Source organism: Cebus imitator, unplaced genomic scaffold (assembly GCF_001604975.1).
Source record: "Cebus imitator isolate Cc_AM_T3 unplaced genomic scaffold, Cebus_imitator-1.0 Scaffold110, whole genome shotgun sequence".
Classification (NCBI taxonomy): domain Eukaryota; kingdom Metazoa; phylum Chordata; class Mammalia; order Primates; family Cebidae; genus Cebus; species Cebus imitator.
In genome coordinates, this window is record NW_016107425.1 from 1895231 (window position 1) to 1904311 (window position 9081).

The following is a 9081-nucleotide window of genomic DNA, read 5'->3' on the forward strand; positions in this document are numbered from 1 at the left end:
AAGAGCGAAACTCCGTCTAAAAAAAAAAAAAAAAAAAGTCACATTCAGATTTTTAGATAAGATTCAGTAAATGAGAATATAACCCAGTATCTCAGGGTATATAGATAATTCCATTTATATAGGGACTGTCCTTAAGGATCAGGCAGGGAAGGAAGGGGATAAAGAAACCTGAGAGGGAGCCTAAGAAGAGAGGTCATCAGCATGTGCCTAATGAAAAATATTAGTTTTCAACTAATTGTTCCTACTTTTGATTAAACTGCTTCCCTGTTTACCATAACATGTATAATGTAGAGAAGAGGGTAAAGAGTTAGCAACCGTTATCTAAAAACCTCCAAAAAGATGAATAAGTTTCTAATTGTGAAAGAAACCAATACATCATCATTAAAAGAGACAAATGGTATTAAAAAAGAAAAAGAACCTCATTAGACTGGGTGCCATGGCTCACTCCTACAATCCCAGCACTTTGGGAGGCCAAGGCAGCTGGATCACTTGAGGTCAGGAGCTCGAGATCAGCCTGATCAACATGGTGAAAACCCGTTTCTACTAAAAATACAAAAATTAGCTGGGCATGGTGGCGGGTGCCTGTGGTCCCAGCTACTTGGCAGGCTGAGGCACGAGAATTGCTTGAATCTGGGATATCAAGGCTGCAGTGAGCAAAGATCACACCATTGCACTCCAGCCTGAGTGACAGAGCCAGACTCCATCTCCAAAACAAAAACAAAAACAAACACTCCATTAATCCTCATCTCCAAATTCCCCCTAAAGGCAACTACGGTTAATCTCCTGAGGTATGTTTTCAGATGTTTTCTGTTTATAACAAAATATATTTTTATATAAATGAAATATTATATTCTTCTGTAATTTATTTTTTAAACTATTGTATAGGAGATAGAACATATTAGCTAGCCCCTTGTGCTGGAAGTTTAGGCTATTTCCAACTTGCCAGTGAAAATAATGCTGCATTGAACATGTTTCAGTATATCTTTGCATTCCTATGAAATAGATTTGCAGTACAAATGCTTAAAAGTGGAACTGTTGTTGCCTCAAAGGATATACGAATTGAAAATTTTGTTACATTTGTAAAAATTTGTTAAAATTTTCTAATTGTCCCTCAAAAAGTACTAATTTATACACCCATGGGTAGTGTATTAGAGTTAGAAAATAAAAGCTGTTGGTAATTTTTATGTCTTTAGAATATTCCTCTTATAGTAGTTTTCAACATGAGTTGGTCCAATTTTATTTTCTTTCTTTCTTTTTGTTCTTGAGACAGAGTCTCGCTCTGTTGTCCAGGCTGGAGTGCAATAGAGTGATCCCAGTTCACTGCAACCTCTGTCTCCTGGGCTCAAGCAATTCTCCTGCTTCAGCCTCCTGAGTAGCTGGATTTACAGGCATGTGTCACCATGCCTAGCTAATTTTTATATTTTCAGTAGAGACGGGGTTTTACCATGTTGGCCAGGCTGGTCTGGAACTCCCGATTTCATGTGATCTGCCCACCTCGGCCTCCCAAAATGCTGAGATTACAGGCATGAGCCACCACACCCAGCCTAGTTTCTTTCTTATATCCCATTTGAAAGTCATCTAGCTGGATAATAGTTTCCGGATAATTGCTCTGGGAACTCAGACTCATAACTTTACTGTCATTAGCACTAGGAGCTAAAAAAATGAGCTAACTACTAACTACTGTTACTTGTCTATGTAAAGGTATGTATTTTGAAGTGAAGACCCATTACATACATGCATTTTTCTTTTAGGTCTTAGATTTTCTGCATCCATTTTCTGATGACCATATTTTAATGCCAAATTTTAATCCATTCTGGAGGTTTCAAAGCAAGATAGTGAAATTTATCAATCTATATGAACTTGAGCCTGTCCTAACATGTGGTTGCTAGTTCATTCCTAATAGTGTAATACGGCCCTTTACTCTGAAGAAAATACTTCTCCAAACCTCCCTTGCTAGAATAAATGTTATTATAGTAATACCACTTCATACCAACATAGAATTTTAGAGTTTACAAAGCTCGTTCACAAATATTATTCCATTTGGTGTTTCTTTTTTCTTACATTTTTTCTTTTTGAGACAGAGTCTCATTCTGTCGCCAGGCTGCAGTGCAGTGGCACGATCTTGGCTCACTGCAACCTTCAGCTCCCTGGTTCAAGCAATTCTCCTGCCTCAGCCTCCCGAGTAGCTGGGACTACAGGCATGTGCCACCACGCCCAGCTAATTTTTGTATTTTTTTAGTAGAGATGGGTTTTCACGATGTTGGCCAGGATTGTCTCGATCTTTTGACCTCATGATTCGCCCGCCTCGGCCTCCCAAAGTGCTGGGATTACAGGCGTGAACCACCGTGCCCAGCCTCCATTTGATTTTTACAACAACCCAGTATGGTGACTGGGCAGTACTATTATCTCCACTTAATAGATGAAACAAGGTTGAACAAGCATGAAATAGTAGAACTGGGACTGGTAGGGCACTAAATTTTCCACAAGACTGTGTTGTCTCTTCCATATATATGAGGACAGCATATGCCTTTTGTAGAACTTTTATTCCATGATTGAATAATCGCTTTTTTAAATTCCCTTTAAAACAAAGTAAAATGTAAGCTAAAAAAGGAAAGAAATCCCTACAAAAAAAGAGAATGCTTTTTCCTTTTTGCTAATTTTACTATTACCTTTCCAAAATAAGTCATTGTTTTATCTTTTAGGTAAATTGTACCAAACATCTATTCTGTAACACTGAAAAAAAAATATGAGGATGGATATGGTGGCTGACACCTGTAATCCCAGCATTCTGGGAGGCCAAGGTGAGAGGATTGCTTGAGGCCAGGAGTTTGGGACCAGCCTGGGCAACATAGTGAGACTCCGTTTCTACAAAAAACAAAAAATTAGCTGGGCATGGTAGTGCACATTTGTAGTCCTGGCTCTATGGGAGGCTGAGAGGCAGAGGGATCCTTCGAGCCCAGCAGTTGGAGGCTGGAGGCTATAGTGAACTATGATTGCATCACTGCAATCCAGCCTGGGTGAGGGTGAAACCTTGTCTAAAAAAAAAAAAAAGCAAACATTTCTAAGACAAGGATGTAAAACTGTAACCTCAATTCTTATCAGTAAGTTTCATTATATTTTTTCCCTACAACTAACTGTAATATCACAGGACTAATAATCTGTTTCTGATATACTACAGTTAAGACATAAATTCTTCTTGATTTCTTACTTATAAAGATCATAATTGCTGGTCAGCAATTGACTGACCCATAGATAAGGAAAGAAATAATGAGTCTTGCTATTTTGAAAGAAAAGTTTTTTTTTTTTTTTGAGACGGAGTCTCACTCTCATGCAGGCTGGAGTACAGTGGCGCTGTCTCAGCTCACTGCAATCCCCACCACCTGGGTTCAAGCAATTCTCCCGCCTCAGCCTCCCAAGTAGTTGAGATTACAGGTGTGTGCCATCATGCCTGGCGAATTTTTATATTTTTAGTAGAGTCAGGTTTCACCATGTTGGCCAGGCTGGTCTCAAACTCCTGACCTCAGGTGATCCACCTGCCTTGGCCTCCCAAAGTGCTGAAATTACAAGTGTGACCCTGACCACGCTTGGCCAAAAATGATTATTAAAGAAAAAGACTGTTTTCCTTTTTTGATCCATAATGTCATTAGTAGTATTGATTTCAGTTTTCTGTCTTAACATATGACTGTAACTTCATGTGTATCATTAGGCTTGGAGAAAAAGGATCTGGGCATTTTCAGAACTTTTTCTGATCTATATCTTCAAGAAGGCCATCTCTATGCAGTCGAGCAAATAAATACTGAGCTGAGTATCTGATGAACTGCACTCTGCCTAGGCTGCATACTAAGAGAGTGAACTTGGGCAGTTTATCTTTTCTGGGCTTTGATTTCCTCATCTCTAAAATGACAGGGCATGTTAGTTCTACACCATCATCCCAAGGGTCCATTTTTTTTTTTTTTTTTTTAGACGGAGTCTCACTCTATTTCCCAGGCTGGAGTGCAATGGCACGATCTTGGCTCACTGCAACCTCCGCCTCCCAGGTTCAATTGATTCTCCTGCCTCAGCTTCCCGAGTAGCTGAGATTACAGGCGCGCACCACCATGCCTGGCTAATTTTTGTAGAGACTGAGTTTCACCATGCTGGCCAAGCTGGTCTCCAACTCCTAACCTTGTGATCCGCCCTCCTCCGCCTCCCATAGGCTGGGATTACAAGGTGTGAGCCACTGCGCAAGGCCGCCAAGGGTCCATTTCAGTTTTAGCATGCATCACTATAAAACCTGTTAATATTTGTTGAGATAAGGACTTCTGGTGAATAGATAAAATTGTGGGAATATTTGTGGATACCTAAATAGTGGTTTATCCCCTGGGTGAAAGAGTTCCAACAGCTACTAAGTACTAACAAAGCCTATGGCTAAAATCAGGTAACACCTGTGATGTGACTCAAACCACTAGGACATGTGGCATGCAAGACTACATCAGGCCCCTTGAGGTATTTGTCAGGTAACGACTTTTGTGCGCTAAACGGTTGCTTAGTAACCAGAAGAGTGAAAGCAGAGTACCTAAATATCACACTGTATACTGTTAAAAACAGGGGAGAAAGGAAAAAATATGTTAAAGTTTACAGCAAAACCAGAAACAAATTAGGAAAATAAGTGAAAATTTCTCCCACAACTGAAACTCAACCCCTGCATTTTACCTAGGTAAAATCTTACCTAGGGTAAAATTGCCCACAGGGCTCAGGTGTTTGGATGCACTGTGCAGGCCAAGAGGAAAGATTTTCAGCCAGTCTCCAAAACATCGCAGGGACGGGTATAGAAAACAGGCGTAAAGCGTCTGTATTGTTCAAATCAATCCCAGAGAAACTTTCCTAGGGCCTGAGAGCATCTCAACAGCGAAGCTCCCATTTGCGGCCTCCTCCTCCACTTCAGGCCGGCAAAGCAACTGACGGCATTCGCGGTGGCTAAGCAACGGCCCGCGCAGACTTCTCGGCGTTAGCCCCGCCTCCTGAGGCGCTTCCGCCGTCGCGCTACTGGACAAGCCTCCTTTCATTGGCTAACGTCGCGCTGGGAGTGGGCGGGGGAAATGTGTCAGACTGTGCGGTCACTTCCGGTCCGGGAGCGCGCGGGTTGATTCGTCCTTCTTCAGCCGCGGGTGCTCGTAGCTCGGAAATGGCGGGTAAGTTCCCGGGAAAAGTTTACCAAGGGGTGGAGGCGGGAAGATCTGGAATAGAACGCCGAGACGGTGGTGACAGTGCCCGCCTGGAACTTTCGGGCTGTAGCCTGGGTTCCAGAAGGCCTGCTTGGGACCGGAAGCGCGGAACTCTCAGCCCAGCTCCCAGTCGGCCGCGCTCCGCGTCCCCGCCCCCAACTGCTTAGGGTTCCGCGCCTTCTGCTAGCAACCCGGCCCCTACCGAGGACCGAAGAGGCCGGGGGAAAGCGTCACGATTTGGGCTTGTAAAATGCCACCTGCCGTGGGGCCTGTTTCTTTTCCCATTCCTTTTGTTCACTACTGCTTGCTTCAGCTCTTCTACATCTGGTCCTGTTCCCGCCAGCTGATTTTAATGCTCAGATCCTCCTTCTCTTCCAGGTCTCCCTCTACCTTCCACTACAGTCAACTTCTGAGCTAGCGCATTGCTGCCTTGCCCTGCTCTAGCGCTCCCAACTTGGACCTCCACTGACTTCGTAATCGTCTCCTTCATCTCGCACACTTTAGTATTCCCAGGATTTTATTTAGATGCCCTTGGAGAAAGACGTTGTTCCTGAACTCCTCCCTTGTCTAAACTTCTCTTTTAGGGTTGGACTACTGTAATACAGTTCCCTTGTGTACATTCTAGAGTCCCTTCAACTTACAACATTTAGTAACAGTTATACTAAATGTTAAAATGTTATAATTGCTATTATTTTGTATGTGTATTAAGACTTTTGGTGTGATTATATTCTTTTATCGATTTCAAAGTTACGGACAGTTTCTTTTTCTGAGGTTGTCTCACTCTGTCGTCCAGGCTGGAGTACAGTGATCATAGTTCACTGCAGCCTTGAACTCCTAGGCTCAAGCGATCCTCTAGTTAGGACTACAGGCATGGGCCACAACATTCTGCTAAAAAAAATCCCAAAACCATTCTTTTTTAACCTTTTAGAGTCAGGGTCTTGCTGTGTTGCCTCAGGCTGGTCTGGAACTCTTGGCCTTAAGCCATTTCCTCTCACTTCAGCCTCCCAAAGTGTTGGAATTACAGGCTTGAGCCACTTTGATGACCTCTGTTTCTTTTATCATCTCTTAACAGGGTATTCCTCGTAGTCTCTCTTCATTATTAACCTTTCAATTTTTATGGATATGTTTAGACAAGCTGTTGTGTGAGCTCTACAAATGTTTAAAAGAGGACTTTTCTACCAGATGGAGATTGTAGAATCTTGAAGTACCAGAAAAGAGGGAGGACATACTCTAAGAATTACATCTAAATTCGAATTTTGGCCCCGTCATTTAGTAGTTGGATGCTCTTCAATTCTACTCCTCTTAAGCCAGAACTTTTGAATATAAAATAAGGTTGATATAATACCTACTTAGAGAATTGTGCAGATTAAGCTAATATATGATTTTGCAGGTTAAATTTTGTTGCTTAAATTCCTCGAAGTAAATTTTATAGTCTCAGTTTTATAGATTAGGGTCAGAGGGGTGAAGCAATGTGCTCGAGTTCACTTAGCTAATAATGGTGAAGCCTGGATTTGAATCCAGAAATTCTTACTCTAAACTATTAATCTGTACTCTTTGAGTCTTTCTCATTTTCTGTGTATGTGTGTTTTAACCACTTTTTGAAGTTCATAGCACATTATTGTACTCCTTTTTACTTTTTGCCTATGGCTTTTCTCTACCTGAATTTTTATTAATCTTTTTATTTTTTGGGGGGGACGGAGTAGTCTGACTCTGTTGCCCAGGCTGGAGTGCAGTGGCACCATCTCAGCTCACTACAACCTTTGCCTCCCATATTCAAGCAATTCTCCTGCCTTAGTCTCCCGGGTAGCTGGGACTACAGGTGCGCACCACCACGCCCAGCTAATTTTTGTATTTTCAATAGAGATGGGGTTTCACCATGTTGGCCAGGATGGTCTTGATCTCTTGACCTCATGATCTCCCATCTCGGCCCCCCAGAGTGCTGAGATTACAGGTGTGAGCCACTCTGCCCGGCCCGTTTTTACTAATCTTTATGTTCGTTTTGTCAGGAGATTTGTCATCTTTAAAGTTTCTCTTGATAGTGATATCTTCCAGTATTATTTATTATATATATAGATGGGTAGCCACTTTGTAGTAAAACTGTTTGATTGTACCAGTGGCTCACAGTTTATGACTTTAGGCACACATGATTTTTTTTTTTTTTTTTTTTTGAGACAGAGTTTCGCTCTTGTTAACCCAGGCTGGAGTGCAATGGCGTGATCTCGACTCACCGCAACCTCCGCCTCCTGGGTTCAGGCAATTCTCCTGCCTCAGCCTCCTGAGTAGCTGGGATTACAGGCATGCGCCACCATGCCCAGCTGATTTTTTGTATCTTTAGTAGAGACGGGGTTTCACCATGTTGACCAGGATGGTCTCGATCTCTTGACCTCGTGACCCACCCGCCTCGGCCTCCCAAAGTGCTGGGATTACAGGCGTGAGCCACCGCACCCGGCGGCACACATGATTTTTAAGAAATTTAATACAATGGAAAGATGTTTTCTTTGTACCCCTGTTCCTCTTCCATCTTTTTTACCCAGAGTAACTGTGGTTACCAGGTATTTGTGTGTATTCTTCTTGAGACATTCCATACATCATTAGTTTTTTTTATCTGAAACACTCCGGTAGACTTTTTCCAATATTTAAGATGAAATTCTGTCATAATTATCAGAGGACATTCTCATTTTGCTTTTTACATCTTATAATGAAAAAGACGATTTAGGTATAAATCCTAGCAGGTAATTTGTATTAATAAATGTTCAGAAATGCCTGTAGTCTATCATGTTAATTTTCAGGTTTATTCATTTATGTAAAGTATGCCTATTTTATATTCCTGTATGTCAAAAGTGATTTCTTTTTCTGTTTTGTAATGAGGCATTCTTTTTTTTTTTGAGACAGAGTCTCTGTCACCCAAGCTAGAGTGCAGTGGTGTGATCTCGGCTCACTGTAACCTCTGCCTCCAGGGTTCAAGCAATTCTCCTGCCTCAGCCTCCCAAGTAGCTGGGATTACTGGTGCCCACTACCATGCCCGGCTAATTTTTGTATTTAGTAGAGTTGGGGTTTCACCGTCTTGGCCAGGCTGGTCTTGAACTCCTGGCCTCATGATCCGCCCACCTCGGCCTCCCAAAGTGTTGGGATTATAGGCATGAGCCACTGTGTTGGGCTGGCATTCTTATTTAATACATTTATTTAAGAGTATATGGAGAATGGCTTGTGCTTTTATGATCTATCAGCAGGTTTTAAATCACCCTTATTCCATTTCTAGTAAGAAGCTTGTTGCAGGTTTGATGATTTAAATCACTTCCAACCTAACCTTTTAAAAACCTTTTCTCTTAGGATTTGGTGCTATGGAGAAATTTTTGGTAGAATATAAGAGTGCAGTGGAGAAGAAACTGGCAGAGTACAAATGTAACACCAACACAGCAATTGAACTAAAATTAGGTATGTATGTCATTTCTAAGTGATATCATGTACATACTGTGTATAGTTATTTATGGAAATGTATAGTTTTCTGCATTTATTGAACATACTCAGATTTTTATTCAGTCTTAATTTAGGTCACAGAAGGCGTGGATATTTGGAAGGTGACAATTTTATGTACAGGAAAGACAGTGGGGCAAAATGTGATAAGTATATATAATTTCATCTTGAAAATATTTACCCTTACTTACCCTTTGGCCTATAAAAATAATAAACAATAGGAAATATTGGTGAGGATGTGGGGAAAAAAAGCACTTGTCTATTGCTGGTGGAAATGTAAAGTGATATAACTACTTTGGAAAACAGTTTGGCAATTTTCTTTTCTCATTTCTTTTTTGTGTTTTTTATTTTCTTTCCTTCTCTTCTTTCCTTTCCTCCTTTCCCCTCCTTTTTTTTTTTTTTT

At 41.4% G+C, this 9081-nt stretch overlaps 2 protein-coding genes and 1 pseudogene across 3 annotated transcripts in view; 2 read left to right on the forward strand and 1 right to left on the reverse strand.

Moving 5' to 3' along the window:
- The window catches only part of SLC25A12 (solute carrier family 25 member 12), a 229436-nt gene that overhangs the window by 131614 nt on the left and 88741 nt on the right, over positions 1-9081 (reverse strand). The window contains exon 1 of one of the 2 annotated variants that reach the window (XM_037741895.1): positions 4709-4731. The exons of the other annotated variant lie outside the window; for it this stretch is intronic. The gene's annotated coding sequence lies outside the window, so the exon portion shown is untranslated. Of the gene's footprint in view, positions 1-4708; positions 4732-9081 lie in introns of those variants that run through there. 2 annotated transcript variants of the gene reach the window in all.
- Positions 5080-9081, forward strand: part of HAT1 (histone acetyltransferase 1) — a 74145-nt gene continuing 70143 nt past the window's right edge. The window contains exons 1-2 of the mRNA XM_017538217.2: positions 5080-5171; positions 8535-8639. Coding sequence (XP_017393706.1) covers positions 5165-5171; positions 8535-8639 — 112 coding nt within the window. The 5' untranslated portion in view covers positions 5080-5164. The remainder of the gene's footprint in view (positions 5172-8534; positions 8640-9081) is intronic.
- LOC108310976 overlaps positions 8551-9081 on the forward strand; it is a 12522-nt pseudogene continuing 11991 nt past the window's right edge.